The sequence below is a fragment of the Leucopleurus acutus genome (genome assembly GCF_964270905.1).
Source record: "Leucopleurus acutus genome assembly, chromosome: 4".
NCBI classification, from domain to species: Eukaryota; Metazoa; Chordata; class Mammalia; order Artiodactyla; family Delphinidae; genus Leucopleurus; species Leucopleurus acutus.
In genome coordinates, this window is record NC_139146.1 from 27,060,671 (window position 1) to 27,073,086 (window position 12,416).

The 12,416-nt window shown below is 36.4% G+C and overlaps 1 protein-coding gene across 2 annotated transcripts in view; it reads right to left on the reverse strand.

Annotated features, from left to right (window-relative positions):
• Positions 1–12,416, reverse strand: part of ANK2 (ankyrin 2) — a gene marked incomplete at both ends in the record, with an annotated part of 237,407 nt that overhangs the window by 66,171 nt on the left and 158,820 nt on the right. For both annotated transcript variants that reach the window (XM_082837746.1, XM_082837745.1), the window contains 3 exons: positions 2,868–3,012; positions 10,523–10,576; positions 11,906–11,978. In XM_082837746.1, the coding sequence (XP_082693872.1) occupies positions 2,868–3,012; positions 10,523–10,576; positions 11,906–11,978 (272 nt within the window). The remainder of the gene's footprint in view (positions 1–2,867; positions 3,013–10,522; positions 10,577–11,905; positions 11,979–12,416) is intronic.

The window sequence follows — 12,416 nt, forward strand, 5'->3', positions numbered from 1 at the left end:
TGTCAATGTGTCTGATTTAATACATGGAGACTCTTTTGTGGTTCATTGTTATTTAGCGTTTTACATTGAATTTGAATAGTATTTTTAATTTGTGAATAATAATAAAATAAAATGGACACAAAATCCAACGAATCAACTTGACTGTGTTTCTATTCAATGTGATTAAAATGTACCTATTTTTATTCTTCTGCATCCATGTACATTTTAGGCATCTGAATCATTTTTTTTTAATCATCTCCAACTATACATAGGCTAATTAGGTTCCTTTTGGGTTCCTTTTGGGGAAGGTTCCTTTTGGGGAAGCCATGCTAATGTTTTATCAACCACAAGGTGGAGCTGTGACAGTTAAAACAGTCAGGCCTGGGGCCTGTCACAGACTTTGATTCTAGTAAAATATTCACCCTTCTAGCTTGAATAGATATTCAATTTAATACATAAAAATCCTAATCTGAGAATAAATCCATAATTCTAGAATAGAAGCACCCTCTGCCAAGACAGACACACACACACACACACACACACACACACACACACACACACACACATTGAGCAGGGAGCAGGGAAATGTGGATGTATCCAGGAAAATCATGTTTTCATGCTATGTAATACCTACCTGGGCATGGTACTATTGAAAGCACACCAAATAAAGAAATAATGAAAAGGAAAAAAATGGTTACCGAAAAAAGGTAACTTATATTGAATTGTCTAAGCAAAATTTAAAAAATAAATAAAACACTGCAATCATGAAAATGAGATACTGACTATAATTCCATCTTGGAGAGCATGAATACATCTGGTGTTCTAGAAATGCAAGTGTGGAGCTGGACAACAGCTCACGTCTTCAATGTTTCATATCTCCTGTCTTTACAAGCTGAGAAGTATTCAGTTTAGGTAGAATCCTCTAACCACTGACCCCTGTCTTATAGAAAGTATTGTTCTAAATCTTTCTCAGTACTAAGTACTTTCAAAGAAGGCAAAAGGATCAAATCAAGCACTTACTCTTAGTACAAGAAATCAAGCTGGAAAAAAAAAAAAGGATTTTTGGATAACAGTAATATGATTATTCATAGCTTATTATGAATTTTTGCAAAGCCATAAACATTTCACTTTATTGAAATTTGAAGCCTTTTAAGAATCTCAGACTGTGAGGCCCAAATCAATCAGTGTGTCAACATTCAATATCTAGAACGCTGACACCATCACAAGCTCCCCTCCCCTCACCCGCCAAACGGCTCCTCCTCGTGTACCCTGATCCCAAGGACCACTCCCTACCTAAGTCATTGAAGCCAAGGAGCCAATCAAGTCTCCTTCCTCTTCTTCACCCACCCCATGAAATCCATCGCCAGATCTGGCCAGTTTTACCTCACAGATATGTTCTCAAATTTTTCATTTCTAAAACTCTCCCCATGACTGCTACCACCCAGGTTAGAGTTCAAGTCGTATCCTAGCAACTTCAGCGAACGTTACCGCAATAATTTCTCAGGTGGTCGATACTGCCAAGTTTAGCCCTTTGACAACTTTCCTCTAAAATTCATCCTCTATATCACGGTCAGAGGGATCCATCCGAAATGTAAATGTGACCTCCCCTCCTTCATACTTACACTCCAGCCACACTGCACTATTCTGTTTCTCTCATACACCACGAGCCTTTGCTCACCTTATTTAAGGCTTCAAATACCCTCCCCACCTTTCTTCACCATCATCACTATTATTCTGTCTCAGTTTGGGCTCATTCCCTCCAGGAAGCCTGAGCCTCAGGGCTCCAGTTGCACTCTGTGGGTACCACTAGCTTCATCTCTCTCTCACTCCATTAGATTCTGAATTTAGCAATTACATATTAGTCACGTTTGTACCTCTGGTACCCACCACAAAGCCAGCCCAGAAAGGCACTCATTACACGCACACTGAATTGCTTTTTAAAAAAAAAAAGATAGGAGGGAGGCATTAGTACTCAAGTGAAAGGCCCAAGAAAAGCTTGTTTTTGCTAATTCGCCATTCAGAATTGACTACTCTTTAAGGCATTTATTTCTTACACTCCAAATGTGCTGGATACAGCCAAGAATAGAGCCAATATTAAAGTTATAAACCTAAGATAATTGATTAGCAAAAGACATTACACTATATGTACAACCACATGCTTAACCTAAATTGACAGTCATACTTTTGATGAGGCTCCAAGGAATGTTCTTAATCAGTTTACCTCAAAAAATAATAAACACCTGGTGTGCTAGTTAGTAATAACCCCAAAAATAGATTGTATATTTCAGAATATAATATAAACCTCCCTGGATGTGGCTATCAAATCTGGGCTCCTTCAGATTTTGCTATCATTGCTTTTGGTATCCAGGCTCTTTAGGGATTCCGTTCTGATTCTTTTGCATGAAAAAATCAGTTCCAGCCAACATTTCCTTCTCAATTTGTTACCTTTTAATCCTTCTTCACAACATACTTTTGTTCACAGAAACTATGGCCCTAACAGAAAACCCCAAGGAGATTGGGAGGATCTTATAACTGCCGTTTAGTAAGAGTGTCTGTCCATAAGGCAAAACTGTCCTTTTAATTTGCCTAGAGAAAAAAGTTGCAGATGATAAAAAGTATCATATTTTAATGGTTCAGAGCTCTTTACTGATCATGGCTCTGATTCTTACAATGCTTGACTCCTACTAAACTACTTAATCTCTCTAGGCCTCAGTTTCCTTTAAAATGGACACTTGAAGTCGTTAGAGAATGCAGTAAGATAACATGCTAACTGCTGAGAGTAGTGAGATACCTATAGAGTGTCAATAATGGTGTCTACTTTTTTTATTATTTTCATAAAAGTGTGTTGCACTCACTTCTGATATCAAGGGAAAGCTTTATGTGAATACCTGTCAGAGCGTCCTCCCTCCAAGCTGTATCTCAGGTAATTCATCCCATCCAGGAACTGACTGCTAGGTAGGGAGTCATCACCCAGTTCTTTTAGATCCTCAGGTCTAAGGTACTCTCCCCCATCACCTGTCATTGTGTCATCACCTTGAAGCAATCAGAGAAAGATGGAGAATTACTTGTTGAATGTAATATCGACTACAAAACATGATTATGATTGTGAAGAAATCAGCATAATAGCACTGACATCACTGAAACACTGCACGCTAGAAAAAAAAACAAAAACAGAACACATGCAGCTGAAGAGCGCTAAAACTCAGGTAAACAATATTTGACCCATTTTCCTATTACCTACTAAGAAGAAATAATTACCTGAATTGGAATTCTTTTAATATCAATTTTCTTTACTCATTTCTTTAACCCGATAGCTGATTTATCATGATAGCTGATTTATAGCTTTATATTTAACTTAGCAATTAGCACAATATGTAGACAACTTAGCTTCTGTCTATAGTATCAATAATTTTGTACATAATGTCTAGCATTAACAGTCTTTTCATGTAATTGACAATATGCTAAGAAATACCTACTGCTCTAAAACAAATAAGAGGTGTATTAAATGGAACAATATGACATAAGATTAGCAAAATATGCACATTAGGGAAAGAACACTAGAATGAAGTAGACAGATTATGACATTGTAATAAACAACCGGGAATTTAATTTTAAAATCATTACGGAGCATAAAAAGGATGCTTTGTTGGAAACTAGATGGTTTCCCAAAAGTGAAGTACAGGGAAAAAAGTGAGATAGATAATAATTAAGCAGTGGCCAAAAGCGATGACTAAGTGTTGTAGCTCTCATTTGGAAGCACAGATGGTACGAGTACATTCCCTGCCCGTGAACTGGAATAGAACACTTTTAAAAATACACATTTCAGGAAATTCAATAAATAATACCTCATTCACAGAAATGCTCTCCATACCATTAATGTGCTGGGATGGGGCATGAGGCATTAGTACTCAGGGGAAAGGGGGAATAATTTAGCTGAGAGAAACAATTTTTGATGATCCTTTAAGCGTACTAATCACACACTGAAAGCCTGATAACCAATGTAAGGGAAAATGTGAAAGAATGTAGTTCATTCCTATAATTAAATTAAATATTTATTTTAATCTCATCTGTTTAAAATAAGTGTTCTAAATCAATACTAATTTATTTATAAAGATACAGCATTAAAGACTTTTAAGAGGAATATGTTTTCAGCATCTCATTACTTCCCTGTATATATGATCTTAAGAGCCCATAATCAAGACTATTAGCTCTCTAAATTACTTAAAGGCAAAGACAGTTTGAACAAAAGACCTTCCAGTAAATAGAAATGTAACTTATTCACCACTAAATTTTTTTCTCAAAGTCAATGCATTTAATATTTGGCAGTTACAAATCTCATCATTAAAATTACTTTTATTGCTCCTCAGTGAAATCATTAGATATTTATTTAGTTTTAGCTAAGTGAATTAGGCTACACAGAGTAGTTATTAAAAGTTTAGTCTTTAAAATCAGATAGACCTGGGTTCAAATTCTAATTCTACTACTTACTGGCCAGTTAATCTTCCTAAGCCTCAGTTTCCACAAGAAGAAAATGGGAATGATACTAATACTCTATCTCACGTGTCAGTTATCTGAATTAAGTAACATATAAGGATTATAACAGAGTTCTGGAATATAATAATCGCCAGTTATTATTTTTATCAATACAAAATGATCTAAGTGTTGACACACCAATGAAATATGAGCTAAATTTCATTTATGCAGAATAATTTTTGAAAAATTTAAAGAAAGATATAATTGTACTGTTTAAATATTTCATAAATCTGACAACTCTAATGAAAACATGAATACGTTTTTAAAATTACTTTTGTTAAAGTGGTTCCCCCCAACTCTTGTATATATTCTCTTCTTCAAAGTGCTCCCTCACAAAACACGATGCAGCAATAGCAGCGATCCAGGGATAAATAACAATATAGATGAACATGAAATGCATGATGTTGGTGAACTTTAAGAACCAGAAAGGTCAGAGGAGGGAGAGATCACTTTAGAATAATGTAGTGGATTGAGTAATGTCTCCCCTGCCCCCAAATTTCATGTCTACATGGAAGCCCAGGATGTGGTCTTATGTGGAGATAGGGTCCTTGTAGATGTAAGTAAAGTAAGGATTTAGACGAGATCATACTGGATAATTGCAATGAGGGTGTTTTTTACAAGAGGAAGAGAAGGACACACAGAGACAAAGAGGAGAAGGCCATGTGAAGGCAGAGGTTGGAGTGACGTGTCTACAAGCCAAGGAACACCAAGGATTGCTGACAGGCACAGAAGCTGGAAGAGGCGAGAAAGGGTTCTTTCCTAGAGCCTTCGGAGGTTAGCATGGTCCCACCATGGACTTCCAGCCTCCAGATCTGTAAGAGAATGAATCTGAGCCACCAGCTTGTGGTAATTTGCTGCGGTAGCCCTAGGAAATTCCCAAGGAAGCTGGAGAAGGAATCACTGAAGAAGGAATGGGAGCTGGTCAATTGCTTGGGGGCAATTTTGATGGGCAGAGATGATGGTATTTCAGGTGAGAGGCTAGTGTGTAAAGGGTCATGGAGGGCAGTAAAAACAGTATGAATAAAAGAGTAATATGCATTACTTACTTAGAGAATACTAAGTGGAATAACTTAGCACTAGTCAGCGTCCATGCTGGTGAGCAATGGCAGAAAGTCCAGGAAGAAAGCTGGTGTCTGAACAGAGTGACAAGATCGTGAAGCTTGGACATTTTATTATAGGACTTGTGGGACTTATGTGTTCCACTATTTCCCCCTTCTTGTTTAATTGGTAAATCTTTATATAGGAGTATTTTTATAAGTCAAATAAGTTGGGATCCCCATTGTTTTATTTCTGGGAGAAAAGAATTCTAAGATCAATCCTAAGACTTGGTTTACCAAAACACAGGCATTGTCTGGTTTGGATATAAGCCTAAATTATTTTCAGAAAAAAATATGCACGTCCTGTTAACTTTTGAGAAAACTAAGCCTAGTCTTACTTATGAAAAAGTGAAGGGAATGACTGAATGCAGGATGTCATATAATACAAGCTGTACCTTATGGATCCCTTGAGCAAGAGACATACAAAACTATGTAAACCCCCAAAGCCTGCTTGAATATACTCTCTCTTTCTCTATTCCCCACTCTACTACCCCCCCCACCCCTAATCCCCAAGAATCTAAAATAATTGAGCTTTGCTTTCTAGCATCTAATTCCTAATTTCACCCAAATTAGGGCATCCTGCCCATCTTCAGAGTCAATCTGCTTTTGCATTTCATCTTGCTTCTCCTAATTTGCCAGTTCTCACCACAGTCTCTTAGCAACCAAGATGGTTACAGAGAACAAAGACAACTCAAAATAAGTTTTAATTTCTTGGTCCTTAAAATTACTCAAAACTCCTTAATACAGTAGAGCCTACACTTCAAGTTTTCTGTCTTATTCCTCTCATCTTCCCCTCTTGTTATTCCTTGGTAAAGAGAAGGTTTATAAGAGTGAAGGAAAGAAAAGAGAAAAGAAGGAAATCTAGCTGGATTGACTCCCAGTATGGAGAAGCAAGGCCCAGCGCCGGCAGTTTTATCTTGTAAAAGATGCAAACAAACTACATGAACTTAGCTTTCCCCCTCTTGCGCATAAAGAAACTTACTATAAGACAGAAGGAAAGCAACTGGAAGAGTACATTTTTAATCAAATGTATCAAGTTGTGTGCCTCTGGTGTGGAGTCAACGTACAATTTCAAAACCCCTGATTACACTGAGTTCTGTGAAATAGTGGATGTCCTTTACATTCTCCCTCATTTCTGCATTTTGATGGCTTTATTACAATGCTATCTGACTAAGACAGCTGCTACATTAAAAAATCCCCTCCTAGGTTCCGTGTTACCAAATGTGAAGTTTAGGGGTTTGGGGACACCTATGGTGGCCTTAGGTGTATATCCTGATGTCTTGATTATGTCTCAGAGAGAAATGGCCCAAAGATGCAAAATCCCTAAATGCTGTTGTCAGTGGCCAGATGCTAACCCAATGTTGGAATTAGCTGGAAAGGTACCTGTTTAGGTACTAATCTCACCAGTGCTACCATAAAATGTCTCTCCCAGGATATGCGTGTATAAAGCATGCTATGCAATAGTACATTATCTGCAGTGTGGGATGGAAAGTAGAAATGCCTGTAGAAAATGAAAAATCAATTTGGGAAAAATATAATACAGCTCAACATTTTAAATGTTATTAATGTGTCCAAAAAATAAGATAATCATATCCTTGCCTTTCATCTTGGTAAGTGAGACGACCTCTACAGTCCAAGGCTAGCCTATCCCGGCCTTTAAATCCTCATCTTCTTTCATCTTCCTAGATACGTTGTCTGCTATCTTCAAATAAGATTTTGAATTTTAATATTTAACTCTTGTTTGAGTACAGTTCTATCAGGCTTGGAAAGAATTCTGCATAACTCAGAAAGCTTATGAAAGAATGGTTATACCCTAACATACTTTCTTTTATCAACTTACTTATTTGATGTAAAACAAATAAACGAAAAGCAAACCCTATTTTTTTTGCATCATAACAAACCTAAAGTGAATTTCCTTTTTGTTTCCTATACTTGAACAACCCCTTCCCTGCCATTACATATTTACTTACTTAATAGAATTCTGACTTCCAGGTTTTAGGACTTAACTTTTTTCATTGTATTCTCCAATCTTTCCAAACAATTTTATGAAAACCCTTTCCTACTAATTGTAGAGCATTGATGTATCACTTGCTTTTAAAGTTTCATGTTTTAATATCTGGAAACTACAAGATTCCTCAGTGATAGAGGCACCTTTAGCCATGACCAGCCTCTATAAGACACAGATCACAAGAGTATGGGAATAAATTAAGATAAAGTGGGAAGGTCCCAAGGATTCTTCATTCTGACAACTCTTCACAGTGCTGGGAAGAAGGAGATTCTCTGACATGTCACTGAGCTCTCTCTCTCTTAAGAATGCTCAGCGCTTCTGCTGATAAGTGGGTAAAGGACTGAAACCTCGGGTGTGGAGCCCCACTAACGTCAAGTGTCCACAGTGGAAGTATGTCAAAAGGAGAAGGTAGATGTGCCTCTGTATTTCACCCCAACACTCAGTCATTCTGGAGTTCTCTTGATTATTAGTACACATCGTCCCAGAGAATGAATGCAGAAGTTTATACACACCACCCACTCACAAATCTCTGAGTATAAGGGATACGTGGGTCACATTTCCACAGGTAATTTAGTTACACAGGTGTATAACCCCTGAGTCCTACCATACAATTTATGGCTATGGAGCTGAGTCATCAAAGACAGGAGTCAGCTCAGGACCCTATGAAGATGTAGAGGATTACATTTACAGCTTTGTTTTAGTCTACACAGTAGAATATTCTGAGACTGAATTCCCATTTCTCTTTTTCTTCCATTTCTCTGCCATTTTGCTCCATCAGGACTCATTTACATCATGACTGAGCTATTACAACAGCTTTCAAAGCGGGTTTAGATTCCACATTCACCACTTAGTAGCTCTGTGCCACTGAACAAACTACTTAACGTGTTTAAGCCTCAGCCTCCTCATCTTCAGGTGAGCCTTTCTCACCTGAAAAACAAATGAGGGGAAATCCACAGCCTATCCCATATGGATGCTGTAGGGATTAAATGAGACAATGCACCTAGCATTGTGATGTCTAGTAAATGCTTTCTCTTCCCTCAGATACCTGCTTCCTTCCACTTTCATCCTAATGCACTCCTTCGTGTGCCGTTGCTGATTTAATCTTTGGACAAAACAGATTTAATTGTTTCGATCATTGATTGAAATCTCTTTAACACATCCTAATTTCCTTGACTTTTCAGTTGAGAATCCAAACATTCCACAGCGAAGCCCCGTGTGTTTTAATGCATCGGCCAAAATGAATGACTAGATTATTTTGTCACTCTGTGTCTCTCTCTTGCCCTTTCCCATCTCGGGACCTTCCCATACTGTTCCTTCTCCACTCCCTAAAACCTGTGCCACCCTCCTATGTATCTCTCAGCTTTCAGCAGTTCCTTGAGACTGTGCTAGGTCTCTCCCTCTCCAGATTTTCCCAGGCAGATATGAAAAGCAGATGACATAGTGCCTTTAGTTATGCTTCATTAATTTATACATTACCTCTCCATATATGTTCACTTTTGATTCCCCCATGGTACCAGTCATAGAGCTTTACACACAAAAACAACACTTTCACTATCTGTTGATTGGATTTGTGAGTGGAAAATTCTGAATGCTTCACTATAGCAAGTTAGCCTGAAAGGACATCTGTACTTGGTTTGGATATTCTTCTGAGTATTGACACATAGACTATCATTAAAATAGTAGAGCTGTAAAGAAAATAGGGACTGGCTAATACTATCCAAACACATGTGGCTGCACTTTGTCCATATAAATGATGGTAGGTTCCGTGAACACATTTGAAGAGCACAAAAAATTAAAGGATTGGCAATGTCAACTAGTCAAATTCCTTTATACTAATTGTTTCTACTAAAAAGTTACTTCACAAAACTCAGACATATCCTATACAAAAATATTATTCAACTTGAATTTCTTTCTGGGGAAAAATGTGAAGTTTTTGGCCATATCTAGACATGGAGAGCTTCCTCCATCACCATGAAAGATATTCTTGATCATTAGCCAACATTCCTCTCAAATCAAGAGTTCTTATCACTAATAACTTTTAATACATAATAGTTTTAGCAAAAGTATACAAGATGTTATAGCTAGGTCTTATATTATGCAATGGGCAGATCCAAGAGGATGTTTCACACAAATGGAATTTCTAAAAACCCAGTAAATACTTTGGATGCATTAGCTATTGGAATTCTTTAACAATTATTTTGGAAATAAATAACTATTTTTAGATTAAATAATCACTATCTAATTTATCTGATTTATAAAGTTAGATTTTCATGTAATAGGTTTGCTTAAAGTGGTACCACATATACTTTGGAAACTTCTTGCTAGATAGAATATTTTATATTATTCATTTTTCCCTATATGCCAAAGTGCCCCCTAAATAATATTTAAAGGTTACTTGATTCCTAGCTAACTTTAAAAAATTAGATTATAACTACTAACTTAATATATTTTTAACCACATCTAAAATATATCTTTATCCAGGAATGGGATGACTGCATATCAAGTAGCCTAACGTAGTTGTTACCATGTTCATGCTAATTCAATGTCAACTTATCCAAAAATTAATTTTTCTCTAAATTTGTATTTTAAGAAGAAATATTAGTTTGGGGAAAATATTTATATAATGTTCATTAGATAATTTAATTATGCTAATAGGTCTCAATAATAGTTTCAAAAATCATTAATAGTATAAGCGATTCATAGTGTTAAGCTTCCAAGTTAATAACAATCCACACACCCAAATGCACACATAAGCAATTCCACTCATATTACACACGCTATTTCAAAAACCACCGGATTAGTATTAGGCACCCAGATTTAAATATTAAGCTAGTTGCTTCTAGCCAGTTAAGAAAAATTAAAAGCAAAGACAAACTTTCACTTCAACAATTTCCTCTAAAGGTACCTGAATCACTAAGCACTTCCCCATCAATAAAGTGGTCACCAAACTGTTTAAAAGCTGTTCAACATGTAAGTGAAGATAAGAAAGAAGATCACACGAAACAAAATATAGTGTGCACGTACGGATGCCGAAAATTGGCAAGTATTAGGATGGAACGCAAAATTATTACAATAAATACTTGGAACCATTAGCTTTGGCAATACCTTTAAATTTACTTACAATAATACATTGACCCAACATTTGTTTGTTCTTGTCGTAAGTTCTTATAAAAGCTGAGACAACTCAATGTCTGTTACCGATAGGTGAATTAACAAATTGTTTCCAAATAAGGGCATCTCAATGTAAAGTTTTACCTTCTGAATACATCTTGAAGAACCTAAAGAAATACCTTTAATATTTCTCCATAAAAGCAGTTAGTATTGGGCCTACTACTAGGGTCAGTATGGCAATAATTTTTCAAACATGTACACTTATGTACATGTATTCATGTATACATGTCATGTCATGTATATACATACATATATATTTTTCTAACAGGTACACTTGACCAATAGCTGCACTACTGAAACTTGGTTGCATACTTTATGTGCTGCATTCATGATTTTTTTAGCAGATTTTTCTTTTTGTTCAAGAAAAGTCAACTACTCTAGTTGAAGTAGAGGTGGGGAGCTAGAAACCCTTCTGGCAGTACCTCTAGCATGATGCCCCATACCCACCCCAAGGCAGTCCCTGGTGCTCCTCGTAGAGCTTCTCAGACCTTTGAAATCCACTGGCTTAGATAACTTTTATCAACTCTAGAACTATAAGGGGCATATAGTTCTTCTGACTTAAAGAATCAAATTCTTATGTTGAATTTGTATGACTTACTCCTGCACTATTTTTAACCTTCGCTAAGGCTCTTTTTTTCTATGTATTAGTTTTAAAATATATTTTTTTCTATATATTAGTTTTAAAATATATTCTGTATGTTTGAACCAATTAGAAAGCAGAGATTTCTCAATATACCATTGATAGAGTATACGTTAAGTTCTTTTACTTTAAAGCATTTTAATAAAAAATGTATTTTAGCATAGTTAAAACATATTAACAATAATTGTATTATCAGGTAGATATCTTAACAGATGGCCGACTTCCAGTTTCTCTCCCTTGTCCTAGTCCTGTTATTTAGTAAGTCATTAAAGATAACACCAGTTGAAAATATATAAACAAAATCCTCCCTCCCCCAAATTGAAAAAGTAAATGTACTGAAACAAAGGTGAAAAGGTTACTTTAAGTGCTAAGATGCTGTCATCCACATCCACCGTACCAGCTTGTTCCCTGAAAAAATAGATGGTTTCCTTTGTGTAAGACCATGACAGATGTCATAGGAGAATGAATAAGTCTTACCCTCTTCATCAGAAACATCAAGAACCTCGGTCATGGTCTCAGGAACATTTAGCTTGTGTTTTTCAGTGATAGTCTGGAAAGACAAAAGTCATTAATGCTCAACTTAAGGACAAAAATCAAACAAAAGATCAAAAGCGTCACAGAGGAGAGGCCATAGTCAACAGCATCAGCAAGCGATCAGGCCCCGAGCACTCCATCTTCTCCACACGGACATTTTGGAAGCTTAGTCTCTTATTCTCCTTCATGGAAACTCATTTGTTCTTTCTGAAGATAAATGATCGTTTACTCCAGTGAAGTTGTGCAAGAGAAAGTTCATTATTTTGAATTCCCATTTGCAAAATAAATTCTTTAGCAATGGCATTAATAGCCATATTGAGAAAGCAGATTCAGGTTTTCAGGGCTTCCCTCAAATGGACTAAGTAATGTCTCCAGAAAAGCTTTCAAAAGAAGCAGTGAATATGTGCAATTTATGAAAAACAAAGCCACTGGAACGAAGTTGTAAACAATGTGA